Source organism: Paramisgurnus dabryanus, chromosome 5 (assembly GCF_030506205.2).
Source record: "Paramisgurnus dabryanus chromosome 5, PD_genome_1.1, whole genome shotgun sequence".
NCBI lineage: Eukaryota > Metazoa > Chordata > Actinopteri > Cypriniformes > Cobitidae > Paramisgurnus > Paramisgurnus dabryanus.
Window position 1 is genome coordinate 21,701,504 of NC_133341.1, and position 18,451 is coordinate 21,719,954.

An 18,451-nucleotide genomic window follows, 5' to 3' on the forward strand; every position below is an offset into this window, starting at 1 on the left:
GGCATAAGGGCCTTATCTAGCAAAACGATTGTCATTTTTGACAATAAAAATAACAAATATACACTTTTAAAGCACAACTTCTCGTCCAAATCCGATCCAGCGCGACCTAACGTAAATGCGTAGTGACGTAGGGAGATCACGTGTTACATATATAAAACACACATTTGCGGACCATTGTAAACAATAAACTGACACAAAGACATTAATTAGTATCAGTTGACATACAACAACGTAGGAACGGTCCTCGTTCTCAACACTTGTAAACACTGGGGCGGAGTTTCGCGTTCGTCCTCTGTGACCTCTTGACGTCATGACGTATTGCGTGGGGTCACGTTGGCCCATCACGACCGGATTTAAACGAGAAGTTGTGCTTTAAAAATGTATATTTGTTATTTTATTGTCAAAAATTACAATCGTTTTACTAGATAAGACCCTTATGCCTCGTTTGGGATCGTTTATAGTCTTTTGAAACTCCGTTGAAAAAAACTGTTACGTGTTGAGTTAAGTGTTAATTGTTGGGCTCTATTAAAGTCTATTAAAATGAGAAAAATCCTGCAATGTTTTCCTCAAAAAACATAATTTCTTCTCGACTGAACAAAGAAAGACATCAACATTTTGGATGACATGGTGGTGAGTAAATTATCTGGATTTTTATTTTAAGAAAATGGAATATTCCTTTAAGCAACTACTATTTTATCATAACTATTTGGAAAAAAATTTTGTTAAACCCTTATCTGCAAGCATGTGAAAAAATAGGTCATTAAAGTTTGGCTCCCCCTGTGATGTCAGAAGGGGATAATAACACCCCTTAATCCGCACTATCCAACCAGGACACTGACATTTATTAATTTGCATTTAAAAGGACAAACCCAAAAATAGCACATTTTTGCTCACGCCTAAAAAGTGGGAATTTTAACATGCTATAATAAATTAACTATATGGTATTTTGAGCTTAAAAATTCATATACGTACTCTGGAGACACCAAAGATTTATTGTACATCTTAAAAAAGTCCTGTGAAATGTCCCCTTTAAACTTAATGACAAAACAGTGATTGTAAAAAAACAAATAACCAGAAGATGGCGCTATTGTCCACAACACCATCTCAAAACCTCTGGGACTCCTTTGTTCTAATGGAGGAATTAAAAAAGCAGCAAATAGATGCCACATAATAGCCATGGGAAAGAAATATTCACACTTAATTACTTCCAGTGTAAAAAAGGATTGTAGATCTTAATGTTCCCGTTACTGAACTGAAGGTTTTATAGTATTCACATTCATACATGTAAGGACCCATATTGTTTAATCATCTCCAATCATAAATCACTTCTCGACAGAACAGTAACATCTTCAAAAGCAACGTCTCCACCTCTATCCTTTTCTTATCATATATTCAAGATCTATCTGATGAAAACCTATAATTTTCTTCATGGAACAAAAAGTCCTGGGATTGCTTCCCAGGTGTAACAGTTTATCTTTAATGCTGCCAAACCAGAAGGGAGTAATGGTTGCTCTTGGTAACTAAACACAGACATCTATAACCATCAGAAAGCATGTAATTAAGGCAATGGAAAACAAACAAGTCCAAAACATCTGGTTGTTTTACTAATTACAGTTGTTTCCTATCAGAAACATCATTCTTGTACATGAGATGGTTTCACTACAGTCCAGTGTTATTGAGCCAGGTGAAAGTTAGTTCATATTATAACGGATTATGTATATATGCAAAAATTATGCTCCATCAAAAATGAAAAAATGATATACTATATTATCCGAATGCTGTTGGCACGTATTATACGTTCATCAAAACTTTCACTTCAAATCCACTTAATCCCGGCCTCAGGCCATTCAGAAATACCGCTTTGTTGGCAGAATCTATCAAGAGCATTTACAAGATGCTCAAAAAATTTTCATGTACAAGAAAAAAATTCAAATGCATATTATATATGCATACATATATACCCTGTATATACACATATATTCATTAGCCTTATAAAGTACTCTCAAACGTTTGGATACTTAACAGTCACACTAATTGGAATTAAATAAGATGACAAAATATCACACAAAATAGCATCATATGATCCTACTTTCTCAGGATGTTACCTAGTTGTTTTTACAATTATTGTTTAACTAACTGGTTCTGAGATCAGTTCAATGGTAAGTGAATGTATGTCATTTCCATTGTCACTTTTTGGCTACTAAACTTTTTATTGCTACACACTTTTATAGTGTAGTAGTGGTAGTAGTAGTAGTAGTAGTAATAGTAGTAGTAGTAGTGTTGTTTTGGGGTCACTTAACATATAAATGTTTTTTGCAACAACTCTTTTTGTCCCCCTAGCAATTAAAGAAAGTATTGGTTTTGGACTCAAGTGAGAGAAACTGCACTACAGGGAGAAATTCAAAGCACCCTGCCAATGCATTACATTCTTTAGAAAATGCATTCATCTTCTTTGTTTACAAAATTCCTTTTCTGAAACAACATACTCAATGCCGTTACACCAAACATGTAAAAAATGCAGTGATTTCTCTATAACATTTAACACACACCACAGGAATTGTGTTGTCACAGTATTCAGTGCAGATCAAAACAGTTTGAGACATTAAAGAAACTAAATGTTTGTTTAGATAAAGCTAATGCACAAGTAAAGTTTTCTCAAGCATGTGCTTTCTTAGAAAACAGAATATCAATAAAAACTTTAAGACCACACATAATCCGCAAGTTTACTCATACAAACAAAGCTGAACAATACTGTGGGTGGGCGTGAGATGACTTTCCTGTAGGCCAAATATCCAATTCATTAACATTAGAGACACATCCAATGAAAGACCATTTTAACAAACAGCTCCGCAAAATAAATCAATGCATGAATGTCAGGCAAACAAACCTGGAAAGCATTGCTTGCGAAGCCCAGGCCCAGTTGTCTGCAAACGACCATGGCCTCCATGGTGCCCCAGCCCTCACCGCACACAGTTCCCCAAACCAAAGAACCGTTCCGCTCCATTAGAACCTCAACGCGGCCTTCAAAAGGATTACGACCACCACTCAATCGCAGCTGCAGATAATGAAGAGCAGTCAACTATTAGTTATTTAATCACTCACAAAACCATACTGACATCAGTGAGAACAGTGAGTTCCTACTCTTTGCTGGAAGCCCATGGCAGGAACGTTGCACCTCACACCTGCATCCTCTTCATGACTGCAGCCTTCAGAGTCTTTTTCCATATTGAAGGGACATTCCGTGACGGACTTCTCAAAGCCAGAACACTGAACCTCGTTCATATGTACAGGGCTCATTCCTGGGTGAGATACACTTTTAAGTGAAAACGTAAAGGGAGAAAGTCTGGAGTAAAGACGAGAACCTCCTGCTAGGATAGAGTGGTCAGTTTAATTCCACCCACCTTGTCCAAGCTGACCTCCGGAAAGCGCCTCCTTGGCACTCCCAAAACCAAGTTCACGACACACCACAGTAGCTGATATGAGGTTCCAGTTATCATCGCAGATCGTCCCCCATTCTCCGTTCTTTAGCACCTCCACACGTCCCTCTCCAACAACAGCACCACCTCTGAGACGCACCAGGGGTTGCTGTGAAAAAATGAGATAGAGAGATAATTCCTAATTCATCCTGCTGAAGTATTTTGGATACAACTGCATGTAGGGAAATGCAAATTTGAAAAGTAATTCAGAAAATCTGGAAATTCATGCGCTTACAGTAGATTAACAAAAATTTTTGGATTTTTGAGGGTGTTAAAGGTGCCAAAGAATGCATTGACATTATATTTTAAATTGTTCTTTGATATTACCATAGAAGGTATGTTGCTTTATTAAGTGCAAAAATTGTCCAAAAAACATCCATGTACAACCATAGGTTTGTCCTTTGAAAGAAATGGTCTATTTTTGCCCTATTTGGAAGGGTCATGAATAATAATGTTAAGCACTGCTATGATTGCTCTGCTCTGAGGCTCATGCCAGTTGCTCACATTAGTAAACAGACCTTATATTTTGAGCCCGTATCAGATAAAAATACAGATTTTGAGTAGGGCTGTAACGATTAATCGTGAAAATGCTTTTTCAATGTATGAATTTGAATGAATTACAGTAAAATCCCGGCACATCCCAAAGCCAGGGGGCGCTCTCGTGCAGAAACTCCCTTTGTGCCACAGAAGAAGTAGCATTACAAACGCTATTCCAGGAAATGTCTATAGGAATATTTATTTCGCTCTTTAAATTGTTTCAGGAATTTTCATGATAATAAAGAATATTTTGAATGATTTTGTTTAACGGGTGTTTCTTTTTAAATGCACGTTATAAACAACTCATAATGATTTTAGATTGATTCCTACTGACCAAATGCCGTAGTACACACACAAGCTGTGCATACAGTAAAACATAGAACCGTGGCCTTGCGATTCAGAATCGATTTCAAACAGGCATTGTAATGGGACACACAATTAATCATTACAGCCCTAATTTGGAGGAATAACTAATTGTTTGGAGATTGTTAATGGATGTTTCTGAGTGGTAAGTTTGTGTTTTCAGGGCTCCAGACTAACTTTTTTTACTAGGAGCACAGTGGCCCCCAACTGAAAATTTTAGGGGCGCAACCAGAAAAATTAGGGGCACACACTGTAAATCAACATGCTAACCAAATATTCACATTTCTACTAATTTCCACTATAACTAATAAATACTTTAATGATAGATGCAAAAAGTACAATGTGCTGTTTTCAAATTCAGTGTCACATCACAAAAAAGGTCAAATTTACTGGTCGCACATGTGCGACTGGATGTAAAATTCAGTGGCACACTCTAAAATTTTGTTGGCAAAATGCCACCATTGGGTGGCAGTCTGAAGCCCTGGTTTTTCTTTCAGTATGGACCTGCAAAACGTAACTGTAAAGTCAATAGTAAAACTTTAGCCTAAACACTAGCATATGACATTAATTATCATGTAGCGCTAAATCAACAGTCATAAGCATATATATTCTACATTTATACATTTTAAGAAGTTCAGCAGTGATGAACCAAATGCCCTTTGCTGAATGATATGTGGCAGATCACAGGCAAGGTCCCACATGGACAACTCATATATAATTTGGAAAGGATGATGTCATTTTTGGGCAGAATGCATAGTGCTTTAGGGACCTAAAATATCCTGCTCTCTACCATTAGTATTCATATAATCACAAAGTTTGCAGTAGAACTCTGCCAAGATTCAAAAAGTACTGTATATTGCCACTGTTGCCACATATACGTCTTTAAATAAGCAACTTACTTTAATTTGAAGCAGCCACCTAAGTCCCAGTTACGCCAAGGCTGACAACAAAAACTATAAAGATGAAGGTTTAATAATCACTCGAAATTTATTTGTTATATTTCACATCGGTTTTCTTTCAGCTGATGAATGATAAAACACTGACAATTAATCAAATACATATCGCATGTATATATACATATATTGCTGCTTTGCGTATCTCTATACTGTACACTAATTTACAAACAAAAGGTTTACACAACATAATTTACCCATCTCTGTACATGACAATCCCCATAATACAGATAATATACAGATCCTAATAAGCAATGTACAGCAGTATGCAGTGTAGGCATTCAGGTTGTCATCTTAGTCAATATTTTAGATAACATAGGAAGGGCTTTACTAAATGAAAAAATAAGATCTTTTAACAAAATAATAACAATTTACACCAATAATTCCCTAGGACTTAATGTGTTATGTTGCCTTCTTGAGCATCAGTAAATTTAGCAACTTGTAATAGACATATGGGTTTTTCAAAGGTCTGTGAAGTGTGTTAAAAAAATAAATCTCAACATTATACAAAAAATCACTGTTAGAATATGTAGAAAATGTGGGAAAACCAAACTATGAAGAGGACAAAAGACCTTTGAACAACCATCACAAAACCTAAAAACCATCATTGATTGTCCAGGTAAAATCATACAGTATTAAAACTGTTGAACAGGGTTACTTTTGTAAATTATTATTTTGTTTTATGAACTATGTAAATGTCATGTTATGTCAAATAGCTTATTAAGAATTACTGTACTGTACATTTTCTGTCGCTATAGGGTTGTACCCTAAAGGGAGTCGCACACCGGACGCGCAGCTAAGCGCCGCGCCGTTCTAAAAAAATCGAACACATTGTTTTCTATGAGTGTACGCACACCGGCGCCGACAGGTGGCGCCTGGCCGCGTCGCCCAGCTACGACTCAGGAAGTTGCTCAAATCCCTCTCGCGCCACAGAGCGCCACTCCCATAGTTTAACATTAAATAACATCATATTTGTCCCAAATCATTAACAATTAACATTGGCTGCTAACGTATATTTTGAAGAAGACGCTATCTGACTAAGCTTGTGCTATTTAATGTGCACTTCCGGTGAACAATACCTCCGAGTTGTCCTAGACGCGACTTGACACGGCGCTGAGCTGCACGTCCGGTCTGCGACCCTTAAAGGTTCCGGTATGTTCCTTTACATGTATATAAAACATAATACAATGTTGCACCTTTTGGGGTACATAACTGTAACTTAAGTACCAAGTGTAGCTTTAAAGATACAGCTAAAGGTTTTGTACCCCTATTATTAAACTGGTACAAAATTGGTCCTTAAATGTATGCAATAGGTCCTTAGGGTATAATATTGTACCCCAAAAGGTACAATATTTCAATATTTTCAACACATAATGTGTTGTATAAAGGCACAAAAAAGAACCAACAAACTGCAATTTCTATGATCCTTCAAAATTTTCTTACATACTAACATTGTGCACATTGTTCATGTGATATGTAAACTTATAAGCTCTTTTTTATCGTTATAGTTGTCTTTATAGTTATCCTTCCTGGCATGAACATATGGAGGACCACAAGAGTCATGCAAAATGTAATAAAGAACTTCAATTTTTAATAACTACCTGGACAATAAAAATAGCAATTAATAGATTTGTTTAAAAATTCATTAATTAATCTATAAATAAATAGACAAAGTTACAAAAAAAATCATTATGTAACATTTTATTAGGCAATAAAAAATGAGATTATAAAAATAACATAGAAATGAAATATTAATCCATTAATAAATAATTCAAATTAATATAACAATTTATAAAAACAACATAAAATACTCAATAAGTTCATCATTTTAAATTGCATTTATAAATTCTTAATTAAATAATGGAATTTCAAATTGTATTTCAAAAAGCGATTTAAAAAGAGAAATAAATAACTGGATTTATAAATTGAATTACAAATACAGGTTTAAATTAGGCATTTAAAAGGGCATTTCCGTTTGACTTTTCTGTTTTCATTTCCCCGTTGGTTCTCCTTATTCTTTTCGCTATTGGATTTGCTTTTCGTTTTAGCCTCTCTATTTAGCTTTTCCATGACTCTTTGGGTCCTCATCTGAGATCTATAAATCTGCGCATGACATACAATCAGAGCCAATCAGCGAGCTTGTTACATCCTCCTGGCCATAGCTAATTTGCATTTCTCATTTGACCATTTGCAAGGACCCAAAGAGTCACGGAAAAGCTAAATAGAGAGGCTAAAACGAAAAGCAAATCCAATAGCGAAAAGAATAAGGAGAATCATTGGGAAAATGAAAACAGAAAAGTTAAACGGAAATGCCCTTTTAAATGCCTAATTTAAACCTGTATTTGTAATTCAATTTATAAATCCAGTTATTTATTTCTCTTTTTAAATCGCTTTTTGAAATACATTTTGAAATTCCATTATTTAATTAAGAATTTATAAATGCAATTTAAAATGATGAACTTATTGTAGTGGTGCAACGGATCGCAGTTGATCCGTGATCCGTACGGATCACGACCCACGGTTCGGCTCGCATGTGATTCGCGGATTAATACGCAAATTTAAATAGGGAAAGTTTATCATTTGTAAGTGTTATAAAGGTTTGCAAATGTTAACATTCAAGTGATTTTAAACAGTTTAACTGCAAAACGGCGCTAAAGTGATCAGTTTACTTTACGCACAAACGCACGCGTGCGGTTGAATGCGTCCGGTCCAGCTCGAGTCAGACATCATCCTTCAAAGATCAGAACTCTTGATGTTTAAATTTCAGAGAGTTGCGCTACTCTCTCTCATACTGTAGTGTATTAAAATACATTTGGCTAATAGAGCAATGAAAAACAACGTAACGTTTTTATGTGGGACGACTGTAATGCTGCGCCGTCTGTAATTCGCCCTCTGTCTGTGTCTGTGCGCTCGTTTAAGGGGACTCGGTAGTGCACAAACGGAGAGATGCAGTCTGTGCATATTTGGTCTTAAAGAGACAGTAAGCTCAATTGACCTACTTAAGTCTGTGTCATTAATGTTAATCAAAGAACCCAAGACAAAGAGAAAATCACTTCTGAAGCTTTAAAAAAATAATAATTACATTTAATTAATACAATAAATGCAGTGTTATTATTCATTTGATTTCTGTAACTAATGATTTTAGACCTTACTTAATGTGCAACCTTGTTCTTTTTATAAATGTTTGTAATTTCTTGATTTGTTATTAGAATTTTCCCATACTTTTTTTTTGCTGATCCGAAAAATGATCCGATCCGTGCCTCAAAATCCGTAATGTGATCCGAACCGTGAGTTTTGTGATCCGTTGCACCCCTAACTTATTGAGTATTTTATGTTGTTTTTATAAATTGTTATATTAATTTGAACTATTTATTAATGGATTAATATTTCATTTCTACGTTATTTTTATAATCTCACTTTTTATTGCCTAATAAAATCTTACATAATGATTTTTTATAACTTTGTCTATTTATTTATAGATTAATTAATGAATTTTTAAACAAATCTATTAATTGCTATTTTTATTGTCCAGGTAGTTATTAAATATTGAAGTTCTTTATTACATTTTGCATGACTCTTGTGGTCCTCCATATGAACACGCCTTTAGTCTTGATAAAAAAAATCCCTGTTGCCATGGTGATAAAGGGTGTTTTACTTTGCGGCATGATTAATTGTCTCTCTTAACGGTGAGAGTCATTGCAAAGCAATGCCTCGTGCGCACATGTGGCTTCTTGTATGTCTGGAACAAATGCAACATCTGTCTCAGGTTCTTACCTCCTGTCTGAAGGCCTTCCTGTAGCCTGCCATGGGAGTAGGAGCGAAAGCCCTTCCAGGGACACAGCTGACCACCACAGGAGTGCCCTCCTCACATGTGCTATTGGCTTTGGTGGAGAGAGCGTGGCCCAGCTTACAGCTAGACAAATGAGCTTCATTGCCGGTGCAATTTATAGAATAATCCCAGTACGATGGCTTTCTCCTCCGGGCAAACATTCTGAAAAACAGAATAGGGAAAGTTAGCAGGGGAGGGTTTTAACATTACCATTATTAATTGCTATTACACAGTACTATTTGGTATAGGGTCTGTTTGCAAGTTGTTTCATAACTTAAGATTTGATACATCCTAAACTGTGAACAGCCAAACTGTGCATTCCTGCAAGACACAATGCTTGTACAATATTTTACACACTTCCCATCAAAGGTAAACTCACAGTCATTCAGAACGATCAGCACAATCCACATTTGTTTCTAATTTAGACTTGGAGAAAATGTCTCACACTGGAAAAACGAACCTACTCTAACTACTAATGGGCAAACAAATACACACAGCTACAGATGCATAAACATATACATTTTGGAAGACAGAAATAAGCAAATGTTAAAAACAACTTACCCCAAATTAAGTTAAACAATTTCAACATGTTTTTATAAGTTACAGTATGCCAACTTATCACAAGTCAAAACTTAAATATTAGGTTGAAATGACTTGCTAGTTTAAACTTCATGCAGCATTTTTTTTGAAGTATTCATTAAGCTACATAACATTGTCCACTTGTTCCAGCTAGGGATAGACGTGTATTATTTACAGAACCCATTCATGTAAGGTCCTCTGAAAGGAAAGTCCAAGTTTTCTTATGAAAGCACATTTTAAAGCCACAGGGCAGACAGACGTTGTTGAACAGAAGCCCGTTTTGGCTGCATGCTGAATAAAATAGGGCCCTTGGCTGCATCTCACCTCCTTCCCCCAACATCAAGCGTTGATGTAAAAAAACAGACACTGCCTGTATATTTCATAAGACACATCATGTGCAGGGAGGCACGTAGCTGAAACGGAGACTGCGGGAAGTCTTAGATACTGAGATCACACTTGCAAAACTTTATAGAGCTTTAATTTCCATTGTGGTTGAGTGAATCCTCACAAAACAGATCAATTACTAAGTCTGCAGTTTTTGGGCCGTTTTCCACACACTTACGAAAGTGTTTGAGATGTATTAATATCTTAAGACTTAAGTCATTACAAACACAGAATGTAATTTTCTTTACTCATACAAAGATGAACAGGAGATATGTAATTTAATTTCTGATTTTAAAGCTTCTGCTGAAATTGATCTACAAGGACAAATCTCTCAGCTGGGCGTTCTTCATGATCCAAAAAGGGATGTTTGCCTAGACTTGTTGAGAGGTAGCCAGTGGTTCCTCTGACCAATGTTGATGGAAAAGCAGCATGTGTGTATATTTGTTCTTTCCAAAGGAAAGGAGTTTTTGGTTAAGAGCTCTCTCCCATTAGCTTAAAGATTGAGATTAATATCTGTCATCCAAAAATGCCAATTCTGATTAATGGAAAAGTCTTACTTTTTAAGAGATCCAACACATTATATGGCCAAATTAAACGATTTAAATAGTTAGATAAATCATGTTTCTAATACATATTTTTATAGATTGTTGGCTCGTGTGATTATGTGTAATGATTTGGAAGCATTGCAATAACTCAAAACAAGGCTCTTAATAATGTAGAACAAAAAAGTATGCTTTATTGTTGCTGGGTTGTAGAACATTGTTTAAGCAGTGCAAAGGTCACATGGGTTTTAACCCTAGGAAACATTATGACCCCAGGGAAATGATGAAATCCTGGGATGGTACAACAGGATCATGTCTGGTTTTGTTTGAAACATTTTTGGCAGTGCAAATTCCCAAAATAACAATGAGACAAAACAAAATGGGTTTAAAATATTTCTGCCTGAATGGACTGCATGTTACATTTAACATTTTATTAACATAAAAGAGGTACAATGTCATTATTATGTTTCTTTGTGTTACTTGTTTCATTTGTGTTCCTTGTTAAAATCATTATCAGTTAAAGGAAATCACCACAGTTTTTCAATATTTACTATGTTCTTACCTCAACTTAGACAAATTAATTCATACTTATCTTTTTTCAATGCGTGCACTAAATCTTCGTACAACGCATCGTGAATGTGTTAGCATTTAGCCTAGCCCCATTCATGCCTTAGGATCCAAACAGGGATGAATTTAAAAGCCACCAAACACTTCCATGTTTTCCCTATTTAAAGACTGTTGCATGAGTAGTTACATGAGTAAGTATGGTGGCACAAAATAAAACGTGGCGATTTTTAAGCAGATAAAATATATTGAGAACTATATTATATGGCGGAAGTGCACTTAGTTTGCAGCACTTCGAGCTTAGCGGAGTGCTGTAGGGGGGAGTAGTCCGGAGTGATAATGTTACTGCAAACCGAGGTTGAAGTGCTCATAAGGATCCTAAGGAATGAATGGCGCTAGGCTAAATGCTAACACATTCACGACTCGCTGCACAAAGATTAAGTGTACGCATTGATAAAAGATAGGTATGTAATCATTTTTCTATTTTGAGGTAAGAGCATAGTTAAATATTGAAAAACGGTGGTGTTTTCCTTTAAGGATATTTAGTCCATCATCTGTTTCCTTGGTAACCTATTATGTCATCCTGTGTCTTTTTTGCTCTTTATTCCATCCCTGCATTTAAAACCGCATGTTGTGACAGTACATACTAAATTATACTGAATTATATTAATATTGGTAACACATGGTAGTGGACATACTATATCCACCATGTTGATACATCACGTGACATTTGTCGCTGTGACAGCAGGTGAGCCGTTAACTTAGATGCTGTTTAACAAACGCAGTTTAACCACAAGGGACAGCTGTACCCTATATGTATTTGGATTTGAATCGTGCCGTGTTACCCATTTTAGATGTTGTTGAATATGACGCCTCCTTACCTTTCTCTTCTTCGTTGGATGACTCCTCTCCCAGGACTCACGGTATAGTTAAGTGTCCATCAAATTCATACTCCCTTGCCGTAGTAGGTAATCCGGGTACTTTTCGCCTACTGTTTTTCGAATACTATGAATTTGGACATACTACTTGCAACGACTACAGATTTTTACCTACTATTTAGTATAGAAGTAGGTGGTTTTGGACGCAGCGCATCTGTTTATAGTCCCAGGCTGAGGTTCAGTTCTTTGTCACTCCTTGTTCTGATTTAGTGTGTGTCTGTTTGGTTTATGTGTATCTCCTGAGTTGTTGAAATACTGGTTAAAGTATCTTGAAGTATATTACTTGTTAAAGAACTGTTTTCCCTGTTCAGGCTTGTTGAATTATGCACACCTTTGTGTACATTTAAGTAATTAAATAATGTTTATGAAGTCACCAATTTTCACTTGGTTTTATGCAGGCAGCCAGTCAGTGGAACCAAAATGCTGTCAGAAAACTTTTAGACCACTTTCATTACTTCTTCAAAACCTTTTTTAACCCCACAGAATAAAGTCTGAGATTATTTAAAACCACAAGAGTGAACAAATGAAGAGAGAATTTTCAATTTTTGCTTAAACAATTCATCATACCAGACCTGATTCACTGTTTGGTGAATATGTGCACAAAGATGTTCTTAGCTCATCTGGTAGAGTTTTGTGTTAGCTCCGCAAAGGAATTCCAGGGAACACATGAACAAATGTGTACATATTTCAAGTCACTTCAAATAAAAGTGGATGCCAAAAGCATAAATCTAAAGGCAAATGTATAAGACACGTTAAGTGGAGATAAGCCGAGTACTCACTTGTACACGCGAGCATTGTATTTCTTTTCCCCGGGAAAGCCGAACATGCCGCAGATGACCCTGCTGTTCATTTGACTCCACTCATCATCGCAGATCTGCTTCCACTTGCCTCCATCCTTTACCTCCACGTAGCCCTCTGTCACTGGGACACGCTTACGATAGGTTGACAGGATGGGACGAATGCGAACATCCTCCACCTGAATGTTCAGGCTCTGTAGGGCATACAAGAGATGTCTTATCACTCTTAAACCTAAAATGACTGCTAATGGACAAGGATTCCTCTAATTGTAATACTTATATGCCAAAAATTCAACCCTGCATTAACTGAATGAGTACCCAGGCTTAATGTAGACTGTTGCACTATAGCCCCAATCTTATATATGTTTTAACAAGGAATGCCTTGTCAGTATAGAGGTTCTTAATTTAATCTAAAAAAAATTATAATAAGTTTCTTTCTGAATATAGCTAAAAGTTTCCATTTGCACTATTTTAGCAATCTTTTTCAAGCAAAAGTCTCAACTGGACACATTAAACACAGCCACAATAAAACTCTATGAGTTTTACAGTTCTATAGTTCATTATAAGCATCCTATCAGCAGGACCCGTTGACCTTTTCCATCTCTGAGAACGTTTCCAACAGGGTTTACCCTCAGGGCGTCTATACTGTACGTATGCCTCGGCTGTAAAAAGGCATTTAATGGTGTCTGACGTATGTGGTAGATAGACTTTAAAAGGCAAAGAACAGGTTAATGCGGTCAACTCACAACAAATAATCCAAGACACCTCAGACAATTACGCTAAGCTGTGAGGTTTAAAAACCTTCCACTAGTTTATTAGAAGCTCTAGAAAATTAATGCATGGAAAGAATATAACACAGAAGTTTACTATATGTCAACAGATTTACAGTGGACAAAAAAGACCTGCTCAAAGTTCATTAAAACAACTATTTCAAATGCTGAAGTGATTTTCTTTTTTATTTATTAGTTAGAATATGTATAACAATGTTTTAACTAATTAAAAAAGCTGAATAATCGTTCAAAACGTACTGATTAGTCATTGAAATGATCAATGATTAGTTGATTAATCGGTCTAATAATCGTTAAATTAATGGATTATCAAAATAATCGTTTGTTGCAGCCCTAGACTAAATGCAACTTCCGATAGACTTCCACACAGAATCAATAACAACCTTTATAGTCCTTTTATAGTATTTATTTCTCATAATAAGGGAAACAAATGACAAGTAAATTACCAATTTTTGTCGAACCTCCGCACAATTGTGATCCATGCTTGTCATCTCCCCTTGTCTTTAGCAAACCAAAACATTTTATTTTCGACAAGATATTATTTAAGAGATCAGTTTAGCCACTAGCCAGACACTAAATAAATACAGACCCTTCGGATTAGGCAATAACCGTGTGTGTCCCCGATGAAACTACTCAGTCTGAAGCTCAGCTTTGAGAAGAATTTAAGGAGGCTTGGCAAACACGTGCAAACAGATGACAACAGTTTATGAAGATATACTGTAGCCTAGGACAATGACTACAAAATATTTCCTCAAAAAAGGACTAACGAATATCAATAACAGGTAAAAATTTTATTACCTGTGAGCTTTTAGGTTTTCTATGCATTTTCTGGATATTTGAAAAATAAACAGATTCCTTTATACGCCATGGTTACCCTTTTTGCCACATTATTTTGTCCACCTCTACCATAAATCTCATGCTTAGATGGTTTAATCTGACTCGAGGAGGAATAAAAAGCAAATATTGTACCCCTTCCCACATCACTTTGCCTCTACTCCATATTAGTGCATATAATTCAATACATTTATCTGTGATTGATCTACATCTCAAGTATATACAGTATATCGGTCAAAAGTTCAGGGTCACTTATGAAGCTTATGGATATGGATAGCATATGCCATCAAAAGGTTTTTGAGTTCATGTTTCACTAAAGTTATCCTAATCTGTGGACCGGTAGTGTCTGTAATTTCCGTAGACTTTTAGACTGCACGTAGATCTTTAGGAGAAAATCTACATTCCTGTGCTATGAGATCATTCGGTTGAGTTTTGAAAGCTTGTATAAGTTGCTGTGCTCAGCAAATCCAGTGGCCTAAACATTTCCATGGCCACATTTCCACTTCCACCTACAAAGCTGTCTTGCTATTCTTCATTTTACTCTTCACAAAGTGTAGGAGAATATGAAGTAGACAGACATACTGAGGGCAGTCTTTCTTTGGATTTCCATGACTGTGTAACCAAAAAGGAAGTGGGTGCCTAAGAAACTCATGCTGGTAATGTAAGATAAAGTGAGGGATTTTAAACAGGGAATGGAATGTGGTTGCGGATGAACATGTGGCATACTGAAAGTGTATCCGTACTGTAGCACACTGGAAATTAATGTTGTGCAATCGTGTTGCTTTATTCTGACATGGATACACTTGGGAAAGTGTTTTAGAAATACATGTGAAATAGAAATACACTGTACGTTATGTGTTTTCTAATCTGGTCAATGTTAAGTCTAACTCTGGTGTATTTTAGCATCTTCAAAGTAGCCACCCTGTGCTATAAAGGTGAATTTTGTAACTTTAAGAAGAATCTCTTGACAGAAATGCACTACAATATACATCACTTTATTATTAATGGTGTATAAACACCTTTCGTAATAAACTGAATTGTTTTATCTACATGTACTGCAGGTCCTCTTACTTGAAAGTCACCATTTCACAACGTCATGTTCCCTAAACGGACAAACTGTTCCATAGAGCTAGTTTTGTCACTGTGTTGTTTCAAAGGATGACATGTTTGTCCTGTGGCGGCTACCGTAGGTTCTCTATGCAATTCAAAATGGAGGGGTGAGATGCTGCCAAAAATCTACACTCAAAACACGTTTAGAATTAATGTAATCTTTGTATTTTATCACACAGCTTTTTAAGATATCAATCAGAGATGCTTTTTAAACAATACTGAAGTTCCCATCTGTTCTTGGCTCCTATTGTTTGGTCAAAGTCTTCCAATCTAAAAACATTTTTATGAAAGACAATTAAGATGATAAAAACATTTCAGTCAAGTGACCCTAAACTTTGGAATGGTCAGTTTCTATTTTGATGTTCCAGGCCAAGCTGTGTTTCAAAGATTTCAAAACACAGTTAAGAATTATCGTTTCTAAAAAATCTAAATTGAGCTCTATGGTCACCAGATTTAGCAACATGGTGCAATAAAGTAAACTTACAAAGTTATCTAAGCTGCTGTGTGAGACAATATATCATTCCCAATCAAGATTTCATATAAACAACAACAAACTGCAGGAGCAACAAACCATCCAAACAAACAAGCATCTGAACAAACAGGAACAAAGATTTTAAACATAGTTAGATTGTGAATATCTAGTGTCATAAACAGATAACTATGTAGACTTGATAAATGTTTTTTTTCCTGAACGAGTGACTTAGCACTTATGTCTCAAAGTCGGCATGAAATTAAAATTAAGACTTTATTTTTGTCATGGAATACTTTTTTTTTTTTTTTTACAAATGACTTATCAAAGAGAAATTCACATCCCCTCATAATCTTTAATCAAAAAAGTGAAGAGAGTGAGTGCGGGGTCTGGGAAAAATCACAGTGATTAGCAAGTAGCAACATGACCGAACGTTGAACGATCCAATCAGTTCTCGATGGACAAAATCAAGTCCGGCTCTACCTTTTTTCTCATTTCAAAAGCCATTTTACACTAATGTAAATCACAGTGGGGAAAATAAGACAATCTTGTTTCATGCCCACTGTCAGTTTTTATATCTGAGCTGCATATGAGTTTAAAAACGTCTTAAAAGACGTTAAGGAAACATGTATAATGTTACAAAACATTTGAACTGGAACAAAAAAATCTAAATGTACTTCATTATTGAAAATAAAGAGGAAAAGCAAAAATTTCCAAAACATGTGGATGGATTCCATGGTAACTGGAAGAGCAGGGGATTCTGCAAAAATTTAGCAGCTGTGATATCGATTTGTGGGGGCTTGTCTTTCTGTGGATGTAAGCATCTCTAGAGACCAGTCACTCTTACAGGAGTACAGGAGGAGTCAGAGGCTCTAGTGGTGAACTGACAGCCATTCTACTACTAGGTTATAAAGACAGATGTTTAAAAGGAAAATGTCACAAAGCCCATATTGTTTAGTCCCTAATATCCCCATGAAATCAACATTGTACTATTTATGCCTTTTAGTATGAACATGTTAGTCATTTTTATGACATCATTCTGCACTTCAGCTTCTCATCAGATGCCAGGCTGTATAAGGTAAACTAAACTCTGTTAGTAACTTAATATGTCCTGACCTAAATTTTTTATGGAAATTACAACAACACATCCAACAAAGCTGTATATATATTCAAAGGACCTCATTGAGTCTTTAAAACAAGACAAGGAATTCCACAAAAAACAAAAAAAACAAAATGCTTTGTTGATTCAACCCACAGTTGGGTCAAATATGGACAAAAACAACTGTTGGGTTAAAAAGAACCCTATGGGTTGTTGATACACAACTACGGGTTGAAACAACCCAGCATTTAGTTTGAAATTAAATGCTTTTTTCATTGAAATCTCTGTATAGTTAATTCAGACCTCACAGTCTCTCAAAGGAGCATAACATAAAACATATAAGTGTGTTTTCAGGGTATTTTTTCCCTTTCCATCAAAATGATAAAATCCCCAAGAATGTGAAAACCGTGTTTTTTCAATTAGGCCAAAATGTACAGTGAAAGCCACATGCAAAGAAATCCAATGTTTGTATGCCATAAGTGTGTTTTCACTGTACATGTTATTTGAATATAAGCTAACAAAACATTACAGGCTATGGGCCAGATTTACTAACAGCTTGCGCCAATGCAAACCATCATTTTGGGATTAAATAACGCCTATTGTGATTTAATAAAATATCAAAAAAGGTGTGGTCCAGTTTTTTTTGGGGGGGCTGACCTTATTATCCATATGCATTTCTAGGAGTTTCCGTTACAGACACAAAATTTTGGGGAATTTATTCACGCAACGTGATTTACTAATGTTTGCGCGTGTGTTATGACTGGTAATGCCGAAAAAAGCTTTTCTAAAATTACTTTGGGTTTGAAATGGCTGCAATTATTGTTAAAAAAAGAGGCATCACAGAGAGCACATTTTGTTTTAACACGTAACAGTTTATTTGGAATGTCAGAGGAACATATTTTTCAAAAATATTGTTTGCCAAGCCATGTCATTTTTTTATTTGCTGAAGTAAATAAAAGAGGAGTCACTAGGAGAAGTCACACAATACCAGATGTTTCAAACTTCTTGTAAACCTTAATTTTTTTTGTCCTCCAGTTCTTTTCAGTGTACTATGGCTTCACTAGCTGGGATCACACCCCGAATTTTCCGCTGTGATGTCCCTGATGATGAACTCAAGATCAGCTCTGCTTATTTGCGTCCCTGAACTAATTTGCACGGCTCTTAGTAGATTGCGTTGGTCATTATGGGA

General features: G+C 35.8%; 1 protein-coding gene across 1 annotated transcript in view; it reads right to left on the reverse strand.

The window, feature by feature from the left end:
- The window catches only part of loxl2b (lysyl oxidase-like 2b), a 35,352-nt gene that overhangs the window by 7,610 nt on the left and 9,291 nt on the right, over positions 1–18,451 (reverse strand). The window contains exons 4-8 of the mRNA XM_065250294.1: positions 12,945–13,156; positions 9,104–9,320; positions 3,402–3,585; positions 3,142–3,299; positions 2,888–3,055 (exon numbers count right to left, since the gene is read on the reverse strand). Of these exons, the coding sequence (XP_065106366.1) occupies positions 2,888–3,055; positions 3,142–3,299; positions 3,402–3,585; positions 9,104–9,320; positions 12,945–13,156 (939 nt within the window). The remainder of the gene's footprint in view (positions 1–2,887; positions 3,056–3,141; positions 3,300–3,401; positions 3,586–9,103; positions 9,321–12,944; positions 13,157–18,451) is intronic.